This window comes from Sebastes fasciatus, chromosome 9 (genome assembly GCF_043250625.1).
Source record: "Sebastes fasciatus isolate fSebFas1 chromosome 9, fSebFas1.pri, whole genome shotgun sequence".
Lineage (NCBI taxonomy): Eukaryota > Metazoa > Chordata > Actinopteri > Perciformes > Sebastidae > Sebastes > Sebastes fasciatus.
In genome coordinates, this window is record NC_133803.1 from 12,298,794 (window position 1) to 12,325,972 (window position 27,179).

General features: G+C 38.1%; 2 protein-coding genes and 1 long non-coding RNA gene across 3 annotated transcripts; all 3 read left to right on the top strand.

Moving 5' to 3' along the window:
* Positions 1–9,326: 9,326 nt before the first annotated feature.
* Positions 9,327–10,181, top strand: LOC141773904 (uncharacterized). The gene is made up of 2 exons (XR_012595206.1): positions 9,327–9,884; positions 9,981–10,181. It is a non-coding gene; the product is annotated as an uncharacterized LOC141773904 (long non-coding RNA).
* A 227-nt stretch (positions 10,182–10,408) lies between these two features.
* On the top strand, positions 10,409–18,854 carry fas (Fas cell surface death receptor). Its single transcript, XM_074645390.1, has 9 exons — positions 10,409–10,572; positions 10,842–10,936; positions 14,079–14,213; positions 14,318–14,435; positions 14,609–14,679; positions 14,804–14,899; positions 15,097–15,152; positions 15,491–15,509; positions 18,026–18,854. The coding sequence occupies exons 1-9, from the start codon at positions 10,493–10,495 to the stop codon at positions 18,322–18,324; spliced, it is 969 nt and encodes a 322-aa protein (XP_074501491.1). The 5' UTR covers positions 10,409–10,492; the 3' UTR covers positions 18,325–18,854.
* A 773-nt stretch (positions 18,855–19,627) lies between these two features.
* On the top strand, positions 19,628–26,898 carry LOC141773903 (tumor necrosis factor receptor superfamily member 6-like). Its single transcript, XM_074646059.1, has 9 exons — positions 19,628–19,782; positions 20,052–20,146; positions 22,220–22,354; positions 22,459–22,576; positions 22,750–22,820; positions 22,945–23,040; positions 23,238–23,296; positions 23,650–23,668; positions 26,181–26,898. Exons 1-9 carry the CDS (start codon positions 19,703–19,705, stop codon positions 26,477–26,479), a joined length of 972 nt encoding a protein of 323 aa, XP_074502160.1. The 5' UTR covers positions 19,628–19,702; the 3' UTR covers positions 26,480–26,898.
* Positions 26,899–27,179: the final 281 nt, after the last annotated feature.

Below are 27,179 nucleotides of genomic sequence, written 5' to 3' on the forward strand. Positions count from 1 at the left end.
GCTTGTGTGTCTTTATGTGCGTGTGTGTGTGTGTGTGTGTGTGTGTGTGTGTGTGTGTGTGTGAATCTGTGTGTGCTTAACGCCAGTTCATAATGTGCATGTGTCTGCAGGCATGTGAGCGTGATGCATGAAGTTAGACGAAAAAGGTGACATGAGATGAAAAGGTTAATGTTTTCCAGGCTGGTGGGTGGGAGGTGATAGCTATGTATGTGTGCTGTGTGTGTGTGTGTGTGTGTGTGTGTGTGTGTGTGTGTGTGTGTGTGTGTGTGTGTGTGTGTGTGTGTGTGTTTGATTACGCGTATATGTGTATTTTCTGTGTGGGTGAAAGAGAAAAGTTTCATGTAAAATCTTGCTGTGTTCTCAGAAAAGTGGGTTCATTTCAATGAAGTGAATATGTAACACAACATTTATTTAGTTGGTGATGTTACAAAATGATCAAATCTCCAAAAAAAAGAAAACTATTGCACTTGAAAAGAACCCAGACACATGTATCCTGTGGTTGTCTATCACTGTCTTTTGATTCAAATCCAGATGCAACATTTCTGAACATTTTCTGTTATTAAAATAACAAGGTGAAAGGAGTGTGCGGCCTTGGCAAAGTTATGCGCTCACTGAAAGTGAGATTATGTAGATCGGTGTTTCCCAACCGTTTCTGTCATGCACCACCACAGCCCTGTACACATGAACTCAAGTACCCCTTCATCGACACACCCGCTATGTACCAAATGTTACACTTTTACATAAAAGGTGTATATTGTTTCAATCATATTTTTGTTTGCATTTGTACTAATATCACTTAAAGGAGCAGAACCTGGATGTTTCACCCATGTATCCATTACTTACTATTTCAATGTTTTATTCATTACTTTTAGCTAACTATTTCATTGTTTCAACCATTTATTCATTATTTACTAACTATTGACTTTTAATTAACTGTTTCCACTTCTCTGCTCGCTAATGTTAGTTTTCACACACTCTCAAATGTGTGTTACAGTTGACTCAATATGTGTGTATATCTTTTTTCTTTTTTTTTAAACAAATGGTAATTCGTATTTTTTCAAATTAATTGCGCTTCTCCAGTCTTACCACGTACTCCCACTGCACAACTGCAGAAATACCCCTGGTTGGGGATTTCTGATGTATATCACAGCAGCGGTGTATGCTAGGTAAAGACACTGGTGTCCAACCTGAGGGTTCCAACCCCCACTAGGAGTCGGCAAAGCTTCCAGGGGGGGTCGTGAGGCCTTCTTGATTTTAAGGGGTGTAAGACAACTTTTAAAAAAAATAAATGTACAGTTGGCCTATATTTCAGCTTTTCATTAATTTCTGTGAAGAAAACTCAATGAAATTATTTGTAAAGATCAGATTATTATTTAAGATATAAACAGGATAAGGGCACAGTGGGGACCTGATCACAGAGCTTTCCCTCTCTGTTAAACAGACTCGTCCTGCATTAGAAAAGTACTCAGTTAAAACAACCAAAAAGCTGATAGAGCAATGGCCAAGCGTCAGGGAGAAGAAAACACTGAATTTGTCAAAAAAAACAAAAAAAACAACTATTAAGTATGTATGATTGTTAAAATAAAAAAAAGGATATATAGAATTGTATTGAAGTCCCTAAAAATAACAGGAAAAACTCATCTCTGATGCAATATTCACAGGAAACAATCAGCTCAAAATGCATCCAAATCGCTCGTTTTACACAAACTTCTTGCAGTTATTGCGTTCACTGTTTGGGTTAATTGTACAAGGTATCAGTTGTTCTGTACTGTTATTGTTATGCATTGAATACAATATGAAAAATCCATAAAATATGTCACTTAGTCGGGGGTCGTCAGGTTACTCAATGATAGAAAAGGGATCCCTTAACGAAAAAGGTTGGGAACAACTGGGTCTGTTGAGGGCCAGACAACGTTCACAAATATTCTGCATGACGACGGACTCACAAATGAGAGAGGGGTTGTCCTATAGAGGTCAGACGCCCTTTCGCGTAATGGTTTAGACAAAGGACAAAAGACTGGAGGACAGAGAGGATAGGTAAAGGACAAGACAGGCAGTGCTGGACTCAGTCTGTCCTGGCCTTCAGGCTCAGCTCAGTCTCTCCCTGCTGCTGCCGCTCTGTTTTGATTAAATCCCCTAACTGGATTTTTCAATACCAATAGTCCCAATAAATCCGTCTCTATGGGACATTCAACCGGCATTATTCTTGTCTTTTCCTCTGTGCTGGGGAAAAGTGCTCAGGACACAGTTTGGAACAAGACATCCAATCTGCACTCCTCTCTCCATTGTCTTCCCCACCAGACAGCCCAGTGAATGAACGCTCTCGGCCAAATCCCCCCCCAACTTCCATGTGCAGACGCAGACTCCCCTGCCCACAGATGCGCTCGGCTCTAATTAGGCAGACCGCTGGACGTGTTGCGGGCGGGGGGAAATCTCTCTTCACAGACATATCGTCTAGTGGCAGCTTTGCAGATTTACGTCTTTTCATCTAGTTTGTGTGCGTGTGTGTAAGCTGGTGCTGAGGGAGAGAGAGAGAGGGGGAGATATTGTAGTTGCTTTTGATTTAGTGATGAACACAATCCTTGCTTTTAATGTATGGCACAAAACAGCACTCAAAGAGATGTGTGACTGGGGTATGTGTGTGTGTGTGTGTGGGTATGTCCGTGCTGCAACATGTTGCACGGCTTTGCACAGCCCTGCCGCTCATGCAGTTACAGAGTGTACAGTGTGCTTCAGATCCACAGAACTTGCTGAGCGTTCCCCTGAGACCTGCGTCATCAAGCACAGAGGTTATTTCCTGTAGTTGAAGAGCAGCATGACTCTCTTCCTGTTCTGTGTGTGAAGAAGCATCGAGTTTGTCCCCCACAGTCCCAGTTCTTCTTCTATATACTGGACACATGTTACAGGGCAGATAAGCTGTATGCAATAGATACATTTTGCCTCACATTAGTTTATTTCCCATTCAATTAAAACACATCCCTGCCTGAGTGATCCAGTACCACAGTTTCATCTTTATGAACATGAACACTGAATGCTGCGAGTCTCGTCAGTCTGGTTTCTTTTTAAGGTGAATGTTTCAAATATTCACTTTGAGGCGGGGGAAAAAAGGGGAAAACTGTCACGGCGGTTAGGTTTAAATGTCAAAGTTGCAGCAGGATAGCTACTTTGAATTGAAAGAGCAAAGCCTTTGGAAATATAGTTTTCACATTCACTCGCGGTGCATTCATGGATTATGATTACTACCTGTAGGCCTAAAAGCTTTGGCTCTATAAAAGACGTGCTACAGCTCGAACTTTAAGGAAGTAAATATGAAATATGAAGCACTCTTTCACAACATGCATGACATTTTAAATTAACAGATGCATAGTTTAGTACTTTAGGGCAGTCGTTCCCAACCGTTTTTTTAAGGGACCCCTTTTCTATCATTGAGTAAACTGACGACCCCTGAGTAAGTGACATATTTTATGAATATTTCATATTATATTCAATGCATAACAATAACAGTACAGAACAACTGATAAACCCAAACAGTGAACGCAATAACTGCAGCAAGTTTGTGTAAAACAAGCAATTTGGATGAATTTTGAGCTGATTATTTCCTGTGAATATTGCATCAGAGATGAGTTTTCCTGTTATTTTTAGGGACTTTAATATAATTCTATATATTATTTATTTTATTATCAACAATCATACATACTTATTAAGCTTCTTTTTTTGACAAATTCAGTGTTTTCTTCTCCCTGACGCTTGGCCATTGCTGCTCTTTGATTGTTTTAACTGCGTACTTCTCCAATGCAGGACGAGGCTGTTTAACAGAGAGGGAAAGCTCTGTGAATATAGCTTGTGTTCAGGTTTTCACTGTGCCCTTATCCTGTTTATATCATAAATAATAATCCAAACTTTAAAAATAACAACCTCATTTAATTTTCTTCACAGAAATTTAATGAAATGCTGAGATATAAGCCAACTGTTTATTTTTTTTTTTAAGTTTTCTTACACCCCTTAAAATCAAGAAGGCCTCATGAACCCCCGTGAAGCTTTGGCGACCCCTAGTGGGGGTTGTGACCCCCAGGTTGGGAACCAGTGGCATTGGCATTAGATGGTAAAAAACATAGCTCTGGAAAAATGTGTTGCTTTGCTTGTTATTTAAAGTTTTGAGTTGAACACTGTTGTGACCTAATTTTCAAACAAATACACACAGTGCATTGTGATTATAGTTGACTCAATCTATGAAACACACATTACGCATTAATGAACTTCAGCATGCAGAAGTGATCACAACCAGTGCGGTCTCCTCTCTTTTCTGTCTGGTGCTTCTTAAACCCAAACAGAAGAGCTGTTACCTTCTGCTTCCCCGACTCATCTCCTCCCTCTTCTTCTCGTGTCCCCGGGGAGGCTTCGCACGGTCCCTTCCAGCAGCTCTCTCCTAACAACAAAAACATTGTCTTATTCTATTTTATTTTTTTCCTCCCCTCCATCTCAGTGGAGCCATTACTCTGCCTTATTCTGCATATGAGCTGGGGGCGATGGGAGGCGGAACGCATTGGCTGTGGATGATAATGTCTTTCCACGGAGCTGAAATCTACGAGCTGCACTTCTCTGCTGGTGGTTTTGCAGTTATTTGGTTTTGTTGCAGTACAGCAGAGTGGAGGAGAGTCGTGCTCTCATTGAAGCCTTTTGGTAACAGTTGAATATGCTGTTTTTACCCACACAAAAACAGAGAATGAAGCAACTAAATACATGAAGACCATGTCCAACTCATCCACTTATTCATCCACAAAGCTAGCAGCTGAGGGAGGAGGCCATCAAGTTTACTTTCTACATTTGAATTGTATGAAGTCCATATTATGTTACCATCCTTCAAGAGATTGTTTTTTTTCTCTTTTCATAGCCCACCATGTAAACATTTACTTCTAAAGAATGAATATGTTTGTTGAAGAAAGGGAAAATTGAAAGAAAAATATACTGTACATTGTATAACTTGAATCTGTCCTTCAATAAATATATATACAAAAGAAAGAAGGGATGATAGTGAAAGAGCTGCAGAACCAAATGCAAGAAAACGTTATCATTGTTTTGTCATCAATCCAGCTATACTTGCTTTTTCAGGTTTGGTTGTGCAATACATGTTAACTGTTTCAACTCTGAGAATATATGGAAATAAATTTCCAAAAATACAAAGACTCTACAGCCATGCTATGTGGTACTTTGAGCTAAATGATAATGTCAGCATGGTAACATGCTCACAATGACAGGTTTATGATGTTAAATCAGGGGTCAGCAACCTGCGGCTATGGTGCCACATGAGGCTCTTTAGCCCCTCTCCAGTGGCTCCCTGTGGATTTTTAAAAATGGAAATGAATAACTGTTTTTTGTTAACATTTGAATTTTTTTATTCATCATTGTTGTAGGTCTATGGTACGACAGTACGACGGAGTATTAGGGCCACATTGAGGGAAAAAAATAAATATGAGATTTCAAGAATAAAGTCATAATATTATGATAATGAAGTCATAATATTATAAAGTAGTAATTTTACGTGTTATTTTCTCTTTTTCTCGTAAAGTTATGACTTTATTCTCGTAATATTACAACTTTGTTTCTCGTAAAGTTATGACTTTATTCTCGTAATATTACAACTTTTTTTTCTTGTATAAAGTTAGGACTTTATTCTGGAAATCTCCAATTCTTTTCAATGAATGTGGCCCCAATACTCCGTAGTACATTTGCACTTTGGTCCTCACTGCATTAGACTTATATACTATATACTTAGACTATAAACTGTGTTACCTTCATCACAATGCTCAAATGTTTTGGGGCTCCAGACAGATTTTATTTATTTATTTTTTTGCCTAAAATTGCTCTTTTGATAGTAAAGGTTGCTGACCCCTGTGTTAAACCAAAAGTGAAGTAAAAACATCTCAATCACAGCTCCACTGCCCCGATCACTACTGAGCAGACTCAGGCTCCAAATGCCGTCAAAATCTCAAGATGGCAGGCTCCCGTATCCGGGATAGTTTGGCTTCACTTCTGTACAGCGGGAGGAAGTGGAGACGCATCATCCGTCTTTGTACACATTCTACGATCCCAACAGTTGTGGAAACATTTCACTGAAGGGCCCAAATGTCAAATGTCACAGTGTCACCATGCAGGAGAATCACCAAATGAATTATCCTTCATCCTCTGGGGACCAAAAATAATATCTGCACAAAGTTTCATAGCCATCCATCCAACAGCTGTTGAGATATTTCAGTCTGGATCAAAATGATAGACCGACCGAAAGACCCGACATTGCCATCCCTAGAGCCATGCCGCTTGCGTGGCTAAACATATTAATTCATGATTTTCAACAACACCTGTGTGTGTGTGTTAATTTTGCTCTCTAAGTGGGCCAAATGAGCAGGCAGCAGACTGGTACAAATCCGACACTGGGACTCCCTGCACTACAAAGGGCTGAATTTTGATACACTTGCAAAAAAAACAACCAAATCCCACAGGAGTTCTCCTTCAAGTTAAGTTCTTATTCCCCAGCCAAATACTTTTTTCTTCACTTTTGTTCAAAGATAAATTTGCTGTTAACTACACTTGGCAGAGATCAAACAAATATGGCGTTTTTCAGGGGTAAGGGGAGGGAGGGGGGTGAGGCCTTCATTTCTTAGTGACACAGACAGAGAAGGATTTCCTGCTGCCTTGCATATAGCACATTAAGAGCTTCATTAATTCACTCCACAAGAACTTTACAAATCAAAGACAGAGTTTTAAGATTATATTGATTCGTGTATATAGTATTATGGCAGGTATCCAGCTGTGCAGGGCTTTGCTTATACCTGCATCACCTTTCTTTTTTTTAATCTTTATATTGCTGAATTCCTGTTCAGGAACAGAAAAAAAAATGCAGATATGAGTCAATAATTGGTTGTGCAAATATGGCAAAGATGCATGTTTTGAACTCTTCACTTTCACAAATCACCTTACAACTGGGAGTTGATAACACAATTAAATTGTGGCCATGATTTAAAAGGAATGCATTGCAAACGTAAATTCAGCCAGGTAAGCTAGGCCTGTTGTTTGTATTGAATGTTTTAAACAATATTCTGTTTGAATATATGTGACTATGCCACAATAAATATACTTTATTTTACTGATGGACCTTCATCAGCAAGAGCAAAGCCCTACAGACATCTTACAGAACAAAGAGCAATAATACCCCCTAGTGGCACAATTTGAGTTTAGCAGAGAAGCACGAGAGCAGGCAATCTTCCACCCATAGAAATGTTACAGGCTTTCCATTCATTGCACTGTAAATTATTCCATAGAGAGAAAGAGAGAGTGTGAGTCCTATTAACCAGAGTCATAGCTACTATTGAGAAAGTTTACATTCTCCAATTAGAAAAATTACACATGGTGGTTATTTTATAAGCTGGTTTTGAAATTTACTTCTTTTAGGTTGACAGCAATAATAAATAAAGGCTTCCGCCCTAGAAATATATTCCTACCCTTACCAAATGGAAGTTTATTCAAGTGAGCTATTAGTATACTTTTTATGAATAAGAGAGTATACTTTCAGTTTACTTTTTATGTACTTATCAGAGATATACTTAAGTATACTTAACTTATACAGACAAGTATACAGAAAAGTCTTAGTATACTTGACTTATACAGACAAGTATACAGAAAAGTCTTAGTATACTTGACTTATACAGACAAGTATACAGAAAAGTCTTAGTATACTTGACTTATACAGACAAGTATACAGAAAAGTCTTAGTATACTTGACTTATACAGACAAGTATACAGAAAAGTCTTAGTATACTTGACTTATACAGACAAGTATACAGTAAAGTATACTTGGCTTATGCTTGTATTTAATCTTTTGATTGAGATATACTTAGGAAAAGTATAATTAAGTATTCTTGCCTTATAGGCCTACAGAAAGGTATACATGGCTTGTAGTTGTGCTTACTTTTTGATAGAGTAGCCTATTAAAGTGTGCGAGAGTTTGTAAACGAATGTTTTGATACGAATTTACTTCAATTCATCAAGAATTTTCTACGTTATTGGATTCTCTATTCACCGTGGAGGCATGTGAGAAAAATGTATTTATTTTTCTATCATCACAAAACATCAGGTCATATAGCAAAAGGAGCAAGTCTCTTTATGTAATACAGAAATCATGAGCTAATTACTATAAGTTAAAGTATACAAAGTGTACTTTCATAAACTAAAAAGTAGGCTACAAGTATATACAAGTATACTTGCAGTATAAAAACTATTAAATTGAGAGTACTTTAAAGTGTACCATCATAAACTAAAAAGTGAGCTACAAGTATATAACTATTAAACTAACAGTGTACCTTTACACTTCTGCATTACATCTATTTATTTTACACTAAATTTTTTTATTGACGGATGGTACACGCTTTGTCCATTCAAAATGTTAATTTACTATGTATATTCTGTATTTCTATTTATTGTTTTATAATCTTTTTGTACACATGTACCTCTGTATCTGCGCTTTGCTGCTTTGACACCTGAATTCCCCCCCCGGGGATCAATAAAGGCTCTTTTTATCTTATCTTATAAAGTATACTTCTGGGAAATATACTTGAACTTTACTTAAGTATACTTCACAATCCAGTACTAAAACGTTCACAGTCTTTGCACATGTTTTCAGTAATTATTTTCCAACATTTATAATGTGTTTAGAAACAAAACTTTGAATTTCTTTTACACGGCCTTTAAGTTAATATTATGTTCACACAGTGCATATTCTTGCACTATATAACAACCAAAAACTTGAGGTATAGCCTACTACTTTTTTCACAAGGGTAGCAGCATGGAGAGGGCTTTGAAACAATTACACTGTCATGCTGGTAAATCAAATTTACAGTAAGTATAAATGAACAGCTAACTGAATAAATAAAATATAAAAAATGCAGAGACCTTCTTTTTGGTTAATATTTTCCGAGAGGTGTGTTTGAAAAGTCCTGGCTATATGGCCCTGCTGCTTTTAACCACTGGCTTGGTTAATGTGGGGGTTTCCAAAACACAGAGATTGTATATATGGCAACGACAATAACAAAATTACAGCTATTAACCCTCAGGATTAATACAGTTTTTATCTTCTCTCTCTCTCACTGTTTTTGGAAACATACAGTAGGCCTACAAAAACATATATATAACTGTTTGATTTTGTTTTATGAACAGGCTTTATTGTAAACAGACCGGAACAGGAAAATGAACAACTCGTTGTCTATTGTCTATTGATTTCAGAAACTGAGAAAGCTAAACTTCCCCCATGAGTCTCCTCCTCCACCAAGAACTAGTGATGGGAATTCAGGCTCTTTTTAGTGAGCCAGATCATTTGGCTCAGCTCACCAAGAAGAGCCGGCTCTTTCGGCTGCCAAACGGCTCTTCATTTTACCACTTCTGCCTTTTAGCCAACTTTAGCGCTGTTTTGACCTATGATTAGTATGTGTGCACATATATCACTTAAATTATTCAATATAATTATACTAAACCTTATAATTTCCTGAATACCATAATTTTACATGCTGCTTCGTTTCCGACTGTCACTCATCTCGTCTGCTATTCGTGCACCACGCTCCTCTCTCTCTCTCTTTCTCTCCTCCTCTCCCTTCTGCTCTGTACCTGTAGACCGCCAGCGCACGGCACACTCCCGCCCCTCCCTGCTTGATGGTATGATCCTTGTCTGTCATCACCTAGAGTCCCTGTATACGAGGCAGTTACAGCAGATAGCCAGCTACATCTCACACTATGACTCTCATCCTCTGTCTGGTGAGTTCCAGCTTCTCCCATCTGGTCAGAGGTTTAGGGTCCCAAGGTGTAGAACAAAGCGCTACAGGAACAGCTTTGTTCCAATTGTTCATTTAAATAAGTCCTAGCAGCTCTTGCACATATTTATGGAAAGTTTATCCCTTTTCTCATTTTATTGTGTCTTTTTTGTCCTGATATTTCAGTGTTTTTTTATATTGTTCTTGTGGCCTCCTTCTTTTTGCGGGGTCCTGATCCCAGTAAGCCTTTGAGTACTCTTTGTCATGTTATTGGTGTGTCTGTCTCTTGTCTGTGCTCTACCTTATTGTCAATACGGATGCCATCCTCTTTTTTTTGCTGCAAAACAAATCTACCTACGGGTACAAATAAAGTCACCTGAACCTGAACCTGAACCTGATTGGTCGCACGGACATCATTAACACAACATTCAGTCACAGTCGGTGCATGGAGTGCCCGTGGCGCGGAGATCATCCGATCATTCTGCCTTGAATTAATTAAAGAAAAAAGAAAAGAAAATATTGGCTCTCGGACGGTAGCCGGCTCTTATTGTTCACTTAAAAGAGTCGGCTCTTTGAACCAGCTCGTTCGTGACCTTCATATCACTACCTTGAGTCCCCTCCTCCTCCTCCGTCTCCAAGACAGCAGGGCGAGTCCTGTAAGACACCAGTCAGCTACTATTACTTCATAAAGTCACACCATGATGATGGCAGCCGACTCAAGCAAGTTTCCTGTGTGGTTCACCGCCTTCACCGTGCTGCTCTGCCTCCTGGTATCAGGGTAAGTTAATACACTGTGTAATACACGTGTTGACTATGACAAAGTCTGTTGAGCTCACATGAGCTGTCTGTCTCCGTGGTCTCTGGGTTAACCGCTTTGTTTTAGGTTAAAGTATGATTATAAGGCTTCTAATGTTTAGATATAGGTTAGGTTTGAGGGTCAGGTATCATGTTAGACGACAGGGTGTGGTTTTAGGGCTAAAAGGTCTAACATTGAGCTGTAAAACTTACTTTCACTTTCGTTTTGGCGCCGTCTGTCTCTATCTGCAGCTCCTCTTCAGCTGCTGACTTGAAGGACGGAAGTCAGTGTGTAGATGGGACGTACGAGCATACGGGAGGACTGACCTGTTGTCTGTGTGGAGCTGGTGAGTGTCATCAGTGGTTAAATATACATCATGTGAAGTGAACCTGAATCAGTTTATAGGTTTAGCTGCTTCTTTAATAAAGAGGGCAGCAAAATGATGAAGTAATTTTGGTTAAATGTGATTGATAAATAATTATGTAGTGCAAGAATATGCACTGTGTAAGCATAATATTAACTTAAAGGAAATTCAGAGTTTTGTTTCTAAACACATTATAAATGTTGGAAAATAATTACTGAAAACATGTGCAAAGACTGTGAACGTTGTAGTACTGGATTGTGGAGTTAGACTGTTAAACTGTTTTCAGGATTTTTTAGGCGGGGCTGAAATCATGGCTCGATGACGCAATAGAGCCATCCTTAACATAACTCCACCCATTTTCACAAATGGGGTTTTTGAAAGACAAAATACAAACATAGGAGTTTGGTAAAGATTATGTTGGTTAGCTCAGTCAGTAGAGCGAGAGTCACTTTTTGCCATGATCGTGGGTTCAAGTCCTATTATAGGCATAGTCATTTTCATCACTGATTTTGTTTTGTATTTTTTCTTTACACAGACTTTAAAGGGGAACTACACCCATTTTCAAAATTCATACCTGTTATTCCTATGGTCTAAGACAGTCCAAAAAATATTAGTAAACATGAACAACTTTCTCCCAAATCCAAAAACTAGAGTGGTAAAACTCAGATTTGTGATATCAGGTAATAAAGTGTGGCTGCTCCCACAGGCGCAGTTTGCGTTGGTGCAGGGGGCTCACCGAACCCACTAGAAATTAGGAGTGTAATGATACGGTTTTTACAACGATACGATTTCCATGGTTCCGATACGATTCAGGATGATATTTGGCTCATCTAGAGCGATGCAATACAATACGATACGATACGATTCAATGATTTGAAATCGATACGGTAACTTTTTTGTGCCAAAAATTCAATCAGTGTGACTGTGAAATAAATAGCTGATACTGGACAGTGCAGGTCAGGATTCCTCAAAGTTTTTCTTGTAAGGGAATCAGGGATAAGTTAATTATGGATATAAACAAGTAAACAACGATTAATGGCAAATACATACAGCTTTTATTAGAAAATAATAAAAAGTGCAACTGCAGGACCTGCTGATTCAGTTCTCCAGATATAAAAAATATAATAAACCAACTTCTATTCAAGTTAAATGAACAGTGGTTTAACCTGCTGCTTCTGTCCTCATTTTCAGTATAAACAGTAGAGCAATAATACAGAGATCAACCACTGATAGTGATCAAACAGCTTGGGACAATAATCATTCCTATACAAACGCTGTTTAAATAATCTGCTGATAGTGATCAAGTAGTCCGCTAACAGTGTTCATTTGGGGTCTTTTCATACATGAAAACATACGGGAAAACATTTTAAAACTATGTTAAACTAACGTTGGTTTAATTTCTGTTTTCGTTTTTTACTTTACTCCCGTGATAATTTTCTTTACTAATACAAGTGCTAAAAACACGTTCATATAACGTTAGTCGTCCTTAAATACAAGGTGTAAATCCTTAGTATCCATACAATCGATTTTTGCATTTCAAATAGATTTTATATCGATATGCGTCTCCTGTGAAGGACAACTTACCGAGTACCTATCGATGTAGTTGTATCGTAGGAATATAAATTGATACATCGATGTAGTAGATGAATCGTTACACCCCTACTAGAAATGCATCTTTATTGTTTTAGAAGAATGCAGAACTAATAATTTATTGTAATGATGAATAATATCGACCTTGTTGTGTCTTCTTATTGACAGAATAAGAAACCAAAAAGATAAGAAGTTATATTTGTGGTCTTTTTATTTACTTATAGCCAAATAACTTTGGACGCTCTCCGTCCACACACCGTTAAATATGCAATTTCTCTTACGTCATGTAAACAAACCATGTACCTATCAGCTGTGCGGTCAAGATCGGACTGGAGATGTAGCCACTTAAAAGATGGTTGAGTAGACTAATGCTGGCTATCTTCCAATGTTTGTGTTTTTATAACAGAAAACAGGTTATAAAGTGTGATATTTACTGAAAATGACATACAAAACAGTAGCCTATGTAAACTTTCAGGCGATCTCCCTCCAGCCTGCTGCTTCCTTATTTAGGTGTTCGTTGTGAAATGAGAAAGTGTCGTAGGCCTATATATAGATAATTCCTAATTTCAACTTCACGAATCAGCCGTTTCTCGTCCGTTGTGCAACGCTTCGTCGCTCGCGGCCAGTTAGAACATTCAAATAGAAAACAATGCAATCAAACAGATTTTGTCACTGACGCTTGCTTTCTGTTTGGAGGGTGTAATATGTAGGCTACACACATCCCAATACATTAGACCTCTCTGCGTTATACACATTACATTCCCTCTAGATTTTGTGTTGTGAACCCCCAACCTTAAAGTTCAAACTGCGCCTATGGCTGCTCCATAGACAATGAATGGGGAGAGATGTTCTAGATGACACCGAGAGCACCCGGGGGAATGTTCTGAGCATATGGGAACATTTTCTGTTTTTATAACTGACAACACTACAATAGAATAAAGCTCATTTGGGTATAAAAAAAAAAGAAAACAAACATTGTGTGGGTCCATAAAATCAGCCTCCCATTCATTGTCTATGGAGCAGCTCCAGACTTTATACCCGATGACATCACAAGTTTGAGACTTACTTCTCTGGTTTCTGGCTTTGAGAGAGAGTAGCTCATGTTCACTAACTTTGATTGAACTTTACCAGGCCATGAAAATATTGGAATTTTTCACGTGGGTGGTGTTCCCCTTTAAGATGCTGAAACAAAATGTTGACATGACAGGGCCACAAGAAAATGTAAAAATGCAGGAAGTATGCCCATTTCAGTTTTTGTTGTGCTTTAGTGTGTATTACCAATGAAATTACCACAAAGTATCGGCCTATCACGCAAAAACCTTTAGCCACTGCAGAAAGTTAACATTAAATGTAAAGATATTGACAAATATGGACATTTCAAATTGTTACTGTTGTTTTTGTCAGAAAAGGTGGTACAATACTGACTTTTAGAACATGTTTGCATGTAGCTGTCTGTGTGGGTGTACAAATCATAGGCTGGCCCAAACTGAAAACGTTTTCTTCTGCCTCTGGCTCATGTGTCTCCATACTGTAGGTCTGCACGTGGAGTCGCACTGCATCGAGAGTCAAACATATGGAGGATGCAAGGCCTGTGACCAAGGCCAATTCAGCAGTCACCCTACTAGCCAGACATCCTGTGACCCCTGCAGATCCTGCTCACAAATCAGTGGTATAGACATAATGGGACATCACCATTTCTTTTATTTATTTATTTTTCTTAAAGATAAAATACAGTTCTCTAATGTCAGTTGTGTGGTTTTGCTGTCCTTTCAGCCGGTCTAGAGGAGGACGAACCCTGTAAACCTGACGCGGACACTAAGTGTCGATGTGAAAAGGGTCACTATTGCGGGAATGACACAGAAATCTGTATAACTTGCGTCCCATGCAAAGAGTAAGTTCTGCTCCTACAAATATCTCTAAACTAGAAGAAACATTTTTTTACAAACAGTATCACAGTGTGTTTATTGACCTGTCCTCATAGACTGCTAGCAGATATTATTTATTTGAATGAGAATGATGTTCATTTTTGTCACTCATACATTCTTGATTTTCTTTTGGTTCAAGATGTGGTGCTGTGGGCATCAAAGTAGCCTGTAAAGACAGGACTAACACAGTCTGCAATGAAAAAACTGAAGGTATGGTTTAGTTTAGCATTATTGCATTATGGTGGTTTCAATTTGTATATTATTGCCGTGTAATTCATAAACAGAAATGGCATACTTTTGTTTATGACAAAAATGTATTGTCTTTGTCTTTCAGAGGGAATTACCAGTGGCGCAATAGTCGGCATAGTTGTCGCAATTCTATTTGTCATCGGACTTGCTCTTGGATTGTTTTGGAAAAGGAGACGCGACGGTGAGTATATATATGTAATGGGACCAGCAGAGGGCACTAGAACCTCATGTGTTTCTCAATAAAAATAAGAAAGGACAGCAATAATTCCAGAGGCTCAGTTCACAGTCAATTCAAGAAACAGATCTAATCCCTGTTTTTTGTATGTTGTTAATAATTTGTTTGGGTGTCTTGTTTTTTTTTGTAATTTATCTCATAAGAGAAGAGACGCAGAGAACACAGCCTAGCAAATGGTGACGTGGTAAGTTATTCTCCAGTGTGAAGTCCATTTATAACTCTCTGACCAGTTGCAAGATGTTTGGCCTTTGTCCTGTTTTATCTCACTTGCACTTGTGCATAATATGTGCACGTATGATAAACGCTCTTCTGTCTCTCGTCTAATGTTGCCCTTCCTCTAATGTTGCATAGCTGCCTCTTTCTAAAGGAGGTGCAGGTTAGTTGTCTGAAACCTTTGGTGTCCATGTTGGTGTGTTTGCTCTGTGTCAGTGCTATTGTGGTGTGACATACTTGTAAAGCTTTTGTAAGCAGTTTGTTATTTTATCGCTGTGGAGTTGTAATTTGTTTATTAACATTCATTCTACTTCTGTTTCTCAGGAGAGGCAGCCTCTTAAAGGTAAGAAAAGCCCCAGAACACATTCTTTATTGATGCAATATTAGAGCTTTAATCGCTATGTCTGTATACTTTGAGCTTGTTAGATTAAATAGCTGATCGATTGATAATGACATGTCATCATTCGGTCTGATATTGTGTTTATGTTAGACGACTTCTGTTTGGGAGGGTTGTATCTTTTTTTTATTTTGTCCTAACCAATCAGTAGTTGGGCTGCAACTAACGATTATTTTCATTATCGATTAATCTGCCAATTATTACCGTCTATAAAATGTAATTAGACAGTGTAAAATACAATCTGCTAAAGCCCAAGGCGATGCCATTAAATGTCTTGTTTTGTCCAAAACTCAGGGATATTCAGTTTAATATGATATAAAACAGAGCACAGCAGGAAATCTCCATTGTTGAGAGGTTGAAAACAGCATTTTCTGCCATCCATTTTTGCATGAAAAATTACTTTGGCTCTAATCAGTAGTGAGGGACATATCCTGCCATGTTTGAAGCAATCAGGTGGACCAAAAAGCAGAGACAGCAACAGGCTATGGAGGACGGAACCTGCCAAAAATAAATGAATAAATGACTTAATGACTTAATAAATGTAGCAAAAATAATATAAAAAATAAATATAGCCATTAATTAATTGATAAAATGTGACATAAGCAGAAGCAGACACCATTTAGCTAACTAACATATAGTCATGCACCCTGACCCCATGATGACGCACTTTGAGTGACAGCCCCCTCATTTGCATAATGAGGCAGAAATGTATAAAGAAAAGAATACAGAAATAAATAAGTTTGGAGAAATAAATAAGGAGTGAAATGCAAAGGGAAAATCGTGCATAAATAAATAAATACACACACTTAAAAATAAATATAAAATAATATATAATAATAATATATAAATGCAAAAATAATTAAATATGTATAAAAATTAATAAAAATAAATACATACATAAATAAAATGGAAAGTTAAACAGAAGAGTAAACAAATAAGGGAATTGATAGAAAGGTAAATAAATAAAGAAGCAAATTAAAACAGAAATATCAATTTATGTCACATTTATCAATTAATGAATGGCTAGATTTATTTTTCTAATATTATTTTTGCTGCATTCAAATACATTTATTTATGTATCGAGGCATTTATTTATTTACTCATTTATTTTGGATTTTGGCAGATCCATCCTCCATAACAGGCAGGAGACAGGAACTAAAGAATAAACTATTTATTCTCAAACTAGGAACATTAAAATAGATACAGGAGCACTAGACGAGGCTCAGCTGGAGTGGGCAGGAAACTGGAATTAGGAGGGAAACACTCCTGGGCTGCGGTCAAAAAGCCTTTTTTGCTTAGGAAGGTTCCTAACGGAGTATCTAAGTAGCAGCCATGATGAGAGCTGTTTGAATTATCTAAAGGTGCTTCAATGCTTCCTTTCTTATCTCCTTTAGCATAGGATACACTGGACCATCCGTTACCAAAGGAAAGGAGATAATGCCGTCCCACAATTCCTTGCGGCCGCAACTTTTAAAGCGGCGCTCCATTCTGCCGTTCATGAAAACAAACGATATGCCTGTCTTGCATAATATTTTCATACAGTCATATACTAATTGGGATTCATGTTGATAAATATGAGTGAACTGTGACAACCATTTAATTTAATTTAATTTAATATCTATTTATTTGTTTCGAACAAGTAACAAATAAGTAAAAAACAAAACAAGAATAACAAATAAAAAGTACAGTAAACGTATAGCAAACAAATAATCAACATAAATAAATATTACGTCCTAAAAGAAGTAGGAAGTAATATACATTTAATGGTTCTCCATAACTCAAAAAAATAACTCAATATTCATCATATAAACTTGTGTGATTGGTAGCTTATAGGCTATTCCTTTTTTATTTCAGTTCCAACCTTGGTAATGAAGTAATACTTTTCACCGGTTGTCCACGTTAGGTCATATCATTTCACCACGGCAGACCCACGTCAATAACATCCACCGCTATCGCGTCATCATTACAGAGCCTAGTGTAAGTGCAGTCGGATTCTCTTAACGCCGCGGTTGTCTTTTCCTAAGTCCTCATGAATTCTTCTTCACACCTTTCCTTGACCTCATGACGTTTTCCATCAAGGTCAGGGAAAAGTGGTTCGGAAAAGGCGTTAGGACGTAATTTTTTGACTTTTCGACCGCAGCCAAGGACAAAACCTGACCCCTCACAGGAAACAGTATAAATGTTTAGGGTGGACATAATTCAAATAATAAGGAAGCCCTAAAAATTAAAACAACTGAAAACACCAAGGAGTCCAACAGAACCAGGACATATCCTATTTCTAACCGCTGTGACTTAGCACCACACCAGACCGATATGAATCACTGGAAACACTGAAGATGTGAGCAGCGAGTTAGAGGTCTGGTGTCGTGATTTTGACTCTTTTTAATGACACTTAAACAAAGCTCTTTTGATGACGTGTGTTGTGCCTCGTTGCATTGATCCCCACTTTTCCTGTCTTTCAGATTTAGTTCCAGTTGTGGATCTCCAGCCTCACATGACTGACATTGCAGAAGCGATTGGTTGGCCGGATATGCGCGATGTAGCGATGGGCAGCGGTATATTAAGCACCACTATTGATTCTTGTAAACTGAACCACCCTGGTAATAGTCAGGAGCAGACAGTCGAACTGCTACAGATCTGGGTGGAGAGGCAGGGCAGAGAGGCCTCAAAGAACTTGGTCCAAATCCTAGAAGATAGTGGCAAAAGGGGCAAAGCAGAGAGTGTGGTACAAATATTGGCTAGACCAAATCCTCCTGCTTGAGCGTGTCTATCGTGAGCACTTTTTAAATATTTGCATTGCTGTCTCCCGTTTGAATTACTAGTTCGAAACCAGTGAAGATGTTTACATGATAGGACTAACAATTTAAGATGATGTTATGTGTCTATTGTGAGTCTTTCTGTCTGTACTTGAACTTTGTAAAAGCTGAATTTAATGTTAAATGTTGGCAGACTACTGTGATCAACAATGGGAGGAATCACTGTTATCTGCTTTCCAGTTTATTAAATAATGAATTGAGAGGGTTTCTGCCTCTATTTCCTTCTAGTTTTGGGTGTGAACATTTCTAAATAGATTTTATCCTTGTGTTTTTATGATGATCCTGGAGAGGCTAGAGAAAGTCTAAGTGTCATTTGTGCCACAGCTTGTATATTGTGCAATAAACTTCCTTATATATGTTGGGACTGGTCTAGTCTTGATTGTCTAATGCTCGTAGACAGCAGGTTTTTCTGTTCAGCTGTCCTTCCCGAATCTTAAAGGGGAACACCACCCAAAATAAAAGTTCCACTATGTTATTTCCATGGTCTAGGAAAATCCAATCAATATGTGTGCTTGATGGTATGATCCTTGTCTGTCATCACCTAGAGTCCCTGTAAACCAGGCAGTTACAGCGGATAGCCAGCTACATCTCACATGATGACTCTCATCCTCTGTCTGATGAGTTCCAGCTTCTCCCATCTGGTCAGAGGTTTAGGGTCCCAAGGTGTAGAACAAAGCGCTACAGGAACAGCTTTGTTCCAATTGTTCATTTAAATAAGTCCTAGCAGCTCTTGCACATATTTATGGAAAGTTTATCCCTTTTCTCATTTTATTGTGTCTTTTGTCCTGATATTTCAGTGTTTTTTTATATTGTTCTTGTGGCCTCCTTCTTTTTGCGGGGTCCTGATCCCAGTAAGCCTTTGAGTACTCTTTGTCATGTTATTGGTGTGTCTGTCTCTTGTCTGTGCTCTACCTTATTGTCAATACGGATGCCATCCTCTTTTTTTTTTGCTGCAAAACAAATCTACCTACGGGTACAAATAAAATCACCTGAACCTGAACCTCACCTGAACCTGATTGGTCGCACGGACATCATTAACACAACATTCAGTCACAGTCGGTGCATGGAGTGCCCGTGGCGCGGAGATCATCCGATCATTCTGCCTTGAATTAATAAAAAAAAAAGAAAAGAAAATATTGGCTCTCGGACGGTAGCCGGCTCTTATTGTTCACTTAAAAGAGTCGGCTCTTTGAACCAGCTCGTTCGTGACCTTCAGATCACTACCATGAGTCTCCTCCTCATCCTCCTCCTCCATCTCCAAGGCAGCAGGGCGGTTCCTCTATAAGACACCTGTCAGCTACTATCACTTTAAAGTATAACACCATGATGATGGCAGCCGACTCAAGCAAGTTTCCTGTGTGGTTCACCGCCTTCACCGTGCTGCTCTGCCTCCTGGTATCAGGGTAAGTTAATACACTGTGTAATACACGTGTTGACTATGACAAAGTCTGTTGAGCTCACATGAGCTGTCTGTCTCCGTGGTCTCTGGGTTAACCGCTTTGTTTTAGGTTAAAGTATGATTATAAGGCTTCTAATGTTTAGATATAGGTTAGGTTTGAGGGTCAGGTATCATGTTAGACGACAGGGTGTGGTTTTAGGGCTAAAAGGTCTAACATTGAGCTGTAAAACTTACTTTCACTTTCGTTTTGGCGCCGTCTGTCTCTATCTGCAGCTCCTCTTCAGCTGCTGACTTGAAGGACGGAAGTCAGTGTGTAGATGGGACGTACGAGCATACGGGAGGACTGACCTGTTGTCTGTGTGGAGCTGGTGAGTGTCATCAGTGGTTAAATATACATCATGTGAAGTGAACCTGAATCAGTTTATAGGTTTAGCTGCTTCTTTAATAAAGAGGGCAGCAAAATGATGAAGTAATTTTGGTTAAATGTGATTGACAAATAATTATATAGTGCAAGAATATGCACTGTGTAAGCATAATATTAACTTAGAGGAAATTCTGAGTTTTGTTTCTAAACACATTATAAATGTTGGAAAATAATTACTGAAAACATGTGCAAAGACTGTGAACGTTGTAGTACTGGATTGTGGAGTTAGACTGTTAAACTGTTTTCAGGATTTTTTAGGCGGGGCTGAAATCATGGCTCGATGACGCAATAGAGCCATCCTTAACATAACTCCACCCATTTTCACAAATGGGGTTTTTGAAAGACAAAATACAAACATAGGAGTTTGGTAAAGATTATGTTGGTTAGCTCAGTCAGTAGAGCGAGAGTCACTTTTTGCCATGATCGTGGGTTCAAGTCCTACTATAGGCATTGTCATTTTCATCACTGATTTTGTTTTGTATTTTTTCTTTACACAGACTTTAAAGGGGAACTACACCCATTTTCAAAATTCATACCTGTTATTCCTATGGTCTAAGACAGTCCAAAAAATATTAGTAAACATGAACAACTTTCTCCCAAATCCAAAAACTAGAGTGGTAAAACTCAGATTTGTGATATCAGGTAATAAAGTGTGGCTGCTCCCACAGGCGCAGTTTGCGTTGGTGCAGGGGGCTCACCGAACCCAATAGAAATTAGGAGTGTAATGATACGGTTTTTACAACGATACGATTTCCATGGTTCCGATACGATTCAGGATGATATTTGGCTCATCTAGAGCGATGCAATACAATACGATACGATACGATACGATTCAATGATTTGAAATCGATACGGTAACTTTTTTGTGCCAAAAATTCAATCAGTGTGACTGTGAAATAAATAGCTGATACTGGACAGTGCAGGTCAGGATTCCTCAAAGTTTTTCTTGTAAGGGAATCAGGGATAAGTTAATTATGGATATAAACAAGTAAACAACGATTAATGGCAAATACATACAGCTTTTATTAGAAAATAATAAAAAGTGCAACTGCAGGACCTGCTGATTCAGTTCTCCAGATATAAAAAATATAATAAACCAACTTCTATTCAAGTTAAATGAACAGTGGTTTAACCTGCTGCTTCTGTCCTCATTTTCAGTATAAACAGTAGAGTTTGGAGGGTGTAATATGTAGGCTACACACATCCCAATACATTAGACCTCTCTGCGTTATACACATTACATTCCCTCTAGATTTTGTGTTGTGAACCCTCAACCTTAAAGTTCAAACTGCACCTATGGCTGCTCCATAGACAATGAATGGGGAGAGATGTTCTAGATGACACCGAGAGCACCCGGGGGAATGTTCTGAGCATATGGGAACATTTTCTGTTTTTATAACTGACAACACTACAATAGAATAAAGCTCATTTGGGTATAAAAAAAAAAGAAAACAAACATTGTGTGGGTCCATAAAATCAGCCTCCCATTCATTGTCTATGGAGCAGCTCCAGACTTTATACCCGATGACATCACAAGTTTGAGACTTACTTCTCTGGTTTCTGGCTTTGAGAGAGAGTAGCTCATGTTCACTAACTTTGATTGAACTTTACCAGGCCATGAAAATATTGGAATTTTTCACGTGGGTGGAGTTCCCCTTTAAGATGCTGAAACAAAATGTTGACATGACAGGGCCACAAGAAAATGTAAAAATGCAGGAAGTATGCCCATTTCAGTTTTTGTTGTGCTTTAGTGTGTATTACCAATGAAATTACCACAAAGTATCGGCCTATCACGCAAAAACCTTTAGCCACTGCAGAAAGTTAACATTAAATGTAAAGATATTGACAAATATGGACATTTCAAATTGTTACTGTTGTTTTTGTCAGAAAAGGTGGTACAATACTGACTTTTAGAACATGTTTGCATGTAGCTGTCTGTGTGAGTGTACAAATCATAGGCTGACCCAAACTGAAAACGTTTTCTTCTGCCTCTGGCTCATGTGTCTCCATACTGTAGGTCTGCACCTGGAGTCGCACTGCATCGAGAGTCAAACATATGGAGAATGCAAGGCCTGTGTGACAGGCCAATTCAGCAGTCACCCTACTAGCCAGATATCCTGTGACCTCTGCAGATCCTGCTCACAAATCAGTGGTATAGACATAATGGGACATCACCATTTCTTTTATTTATTTATTTTTCTTAAAGATAAAATACAGTTCTGTAATGTCAGTTGTGTGGTTTTGCTGTCCTTTCAGCCGATGTAGAGGAGGACGAACCCTGTAAACCTGACGCGGACACTAAGTGTCGATGTAAAAAGGGTCACTATTGCGGCAGTGACACAGAAATCTGTAGAACTTGCGTCCAATGCGAAGAGTAAGTTCTGCTCCTACAAATATCTCTAAACTAGAAGAAACATTTTTTTACAAACAGTATCACAGTGTGTTTATTGACCTGTCCTCATAGACTGCTAGCAGATATTATTTATTTTAATGATAATGATGTTCATTTTTGTCACTCATACATACTTGATCTTCTTTTGGTTCAAGATGTGGAGATGTGGGCATCAAAGTAGCCTGTACAGCCAGGACTAACACAGTCTGCAATGAAAAAACTGAAGGTATGGTTTAGTTTAGCATTATTGCATTATGGTGGTTTCAATTTGTATATTATTGCCGTGTAATTTATAAACAGAAATGGCATACTTTTGTTTATGACAAAAATGTATTGTCTTTGTCTTTCAGAGGGAATTACCAGTGGCGCAATAGTCGGCATAGTTGTCGCAATTCTATTTGTCATCGGACTTGCTCTTGGATTGTTTTGGAAATGGAGACGCGACCGTGAGTATATATATGTAATGGGACCAGCAGAGGGCACTAGAACCTCATGTGTTTCTCAATAAAAATAAGAAAGGACAGCAATAATTCCAGAGGCTCAGTTCACAGTCAATTCAAGAAACAGATCTAATCCCTGTTTTTTGTATGTTGTTAATAATTTGTTTGGGTGTCTTGTTTTTTTTTGTAATTTATCTCATAAGAGAAGAGACGCAGAGAACACAGCCTAGCCCAACAGCCAAAAGGAAGTGCAGATGATGTGGTAAGTTATTCTCCAGTGTGAAGTCCATTTATAACTCTCTGACCAGTTGCAAGATGTTTGGCCTTTGTCCTGTTTTATCTCACTTGCACTTGTGCATAATATGTGCACGTATGATAAACGCTCTTCTGTCTCTCGTCTAATGTTGCCCTTCCTCTAATGTTGCAAAGCTGCCTCTTTCTGAAGGAGGTGCAGGTTAGTTGTCTGAAACCTTTGGTGTCCATGTTGGTGTGTTTGCTCTGTGTCAGTGCTATTGTGGTGTGACATACTTGTAAAGCTTTTGTAAGCAGTTTGTTATTTTATCGCTGTGGAGTTTTAATTTGTTTATTAACATTCATTCTACTTCTGTTTCACAGGAGAGGCAGCCTCTTAAAGGTAAGAAAAGCCCCAGAACACATTCTTTATTGATGCAATATTAGAGCTTTAATCGCTATGTCTGTATACTTGTTGGATTAAATAGCTGATCGATTGATAATGACATGTCATTATTCGGTCTGATATTGTGTTTATGTTAGACGACTTCTGTTTGGGAGGGTTGTATCTTTTTTTTTTTTTGTCCTAACCAATCAGTAGTTGGGCTGCAACTAACGATTATTTTCATTATCGATTAATCTGCCAATTATTACCGTCTATAAAATGTAATTAGACAGTGTAAAATACAATCTGCTAAAGCCCAAGGCGATGCCATTAAATGTCTTGTTTTGTCCAAAACTCAGGGATATTCAGTTTAATATGATATAAAACAGAGCACAGCAGGAAATCTCCATTGTTGAGAGGCTGAAAACAGCATTTTCTGCCATCCATTTTTGCATGAAAAATTACTTTGGCTCTAATCAGTAGTGAGGGACATATCCTGCCATGTTTGAAGCAATCAGGTGGACCAAAAAGCAGAGACAGCAACAGGCTATGGAGGACGGAACCTGCCAAAAATAAATGAATAAATGACTTAATGACTTAATAAATGTAGCAAAAATAATATAAAAAATAAATATAGCCATTAATTAATTGATAAAATGTGACATAAGCAGAAGCAGACACCATTTAGCTAACTAACATATAGTCATGCACCCTGATCCCATGCTGACGCACTTTGAGTGACAGCCCCCTCATTTGCATAATGAGGCAGAAATGTATAAAGAAAAGAATACAGAAATAAATAAGTTTGGAGAAATAAATAAGGAGTGAAATGCAAAGGGAAAATCGTGCATAAATAAATAAATACACACACTTAAAAATAAATATAAAATAATATATAATAATAATATATAAATGCAAAAATAAATAAATATGTATAAAAATTAATAAAAATAAATACATACATAAATAAAATGGAAAGTTAAACAGAAGAGTAAACAAATAAGGGAATTGATAGAAAGGTAAATAAATAAAGAAGCAAATTAAAACAGAAATATCAATTTATGTCACATTTATCAATTAATGAATGGCTACATTTATTTTTCTAATATTATTTTTGCTGCATTCAAATACATTTATTTATGTATCGAGGCATTTATTTATTTACTCATTTATTTTGGATTTTGGCAGATCCATCCTCCATAACAGGCAGGAGACAGGAACTAAAGAATAAACTATTTATTCTCAAACTAGGAACATTAAAATAGATACAGGAGCACTAGACGAGGCTCAGCTGGAGTGGGCAGGAAACTGGAATTAGGAAGGAAACACTCCTGGGCTGCGGTCAAAAAGCCTTTTCTGCTTAGGAAGGTTCCTAACGGAGTATCTAAGTAGCAGTCATGATGAGAGCTGTTTGAATTATCTAAAGGTGCTTCAATGCTTCCTTTCTTATCTCCTTTAGCATAGGATACACTGGACCATCCGTTACCAAAGGAAAGGAGATAATGCCGTCCCACAATTCCTTGCGGCCGCAACTTTTAAAGCGGCGCTCCATTCTGCCGTTCATGAAAACAAACGATATGCCTGTCTTGCATAATATTTTCATACAGTCATATACTAATTGGGATTCATGTTGATAAATATGAGTGAACTGTGACAACCATTTAATTTAATTTAATTTAATATCTATTTATTTGTTTCGAACAAGTAACTAATAAGTAAAAAACAAAACAAGAATAACAAATAAAAAGTACAGTAAACATATAGCAAACAAATAATCAACATAAATAAATATGACGTCCTAAAAGAAGTAGGAAGTAATATCCATTTAATGGTTCTCCATAACTCCAAAAAAATAACTCAATATTTATCATATAAACTTGTGTGATTGGTAGCTTATAGGCTATTCCTTTTTTATTTCAGTTCCAACCTTGGTAATGAAGTAATACTTTTCACCGGTTGTCCACGTTAGGTCATATCATTTCACCACGGCAGACCCACGTCAATAACATCCACCGCTATCGCGTCATCATTATAGAGCCTAGTGTAAGTGCAGTCGGATTCTCTTAATGCCGCGGTTGTCTTTTCCTAAGTCCTCATGAATTCTTCTTCACACCTTTCCTTGACCTCATGATGTTTTCCATCAAGGTCAGGGAAAAGTGGTTCGGAAAAGGCGTTAGGACGTAATTTTTTGACTTTTCGACCGCAGCCAAGGACAAAACCTGACACCCCTCACAGGAAACAGTATAAATGTTTAGGGTGGACATAATTCAAATAATAACGAAGCCCTAAAAATTAAAACAACTGAAAACACCAAGGAGTCCAACAGAACCAGGACATATCCTATTTCTAACCGCTGTGACTTAGCACCACACCAGACCGATATGAATCACTGGAAACACTGAAGATGTGAGCAGCGAGTTAGAGGTCTGGTGTCGTGATTTTGACTCTTTTTAATGACACTTAAACAAAGCTCTTTTGATGACGTGTGTTGTGCTTCGGTGCATTGATCCCCACTTTTCCTGTCTTTCAGATTTAGTTCCAGTTGTGGATCTCCAGCCTCACATGACTGACATTGCAGAAGCGATTGGTTGGAGGGATATGCGCGATGTAGCGATGCGCAGTTGTATATTAGACACCATTATTGAGTCTTGTGTACAGACCCACCCTGGTAATAGTCAGGAACAGACACTCGAACTGCTACAGATCTGGGTGGAGAAGCAGGGCAGCGAGGCCTCAAAGAACTTGGTCCAAATCCTAGAAGATAATGGCAAAAAGAGCAAAGCAGAGAGTGTGGTACAAATATTGGCTAGACCAAATCCTCCTGCTTGAGCGTGTCTATCGTGAGCACTTTTTAAATATTTGCATTGCTGTCTACTGTTTGAATTACTAGTTCGAAACCAGTGGAGATGTTTACATGATAGGACTAACAATTTAAGATGATGTTATGTGTCTATTGTGAGTCTTTCTGTCTGTACTTGAACTTTGTAAAAGCTGAATTTAATGTTAAATGTTGGCAGACTACTGTGATCTACAATGGGAGGAATCACTGTTATCTGCTTTCCAGTTTATTAAATAATGAATTGAGAGGTTTTCTGCCTCTATTTCCTTCTAGTTTTGGGTGTGAACATTTCTAAATAGATTTTATCCTTGTGTTTTTATGATGATCCTGGAGAGGCTAGAGAAAGTCTATGTGTCATTTGTGCCACAGCTTGTATATTGTGCAATAAACTTCCTTATATATGTTGGGACTGGTCTAGTCTTGATTGTCTAATGCTCGTAGACAGCAGGTTTTTCTGTTCAGCTGTCCTTCCCGAATCTTAAAGGGGAACATCACCCAAAATAAAAGTTCCACTATGTTATTTCCATGGTCTAGGAAAATCCAATCAATATGTGTGCTTGATGGTATGATCCTTGTCTGTCATCACCTAGAGTCCCTGTAAACCAGGCAGTTACAGCGGATAGCCAGCTACATCTCACATGATGACTCTCATCCTCTGTCTGATGAGTTCCAGCTTCTCCCATCTGGTCA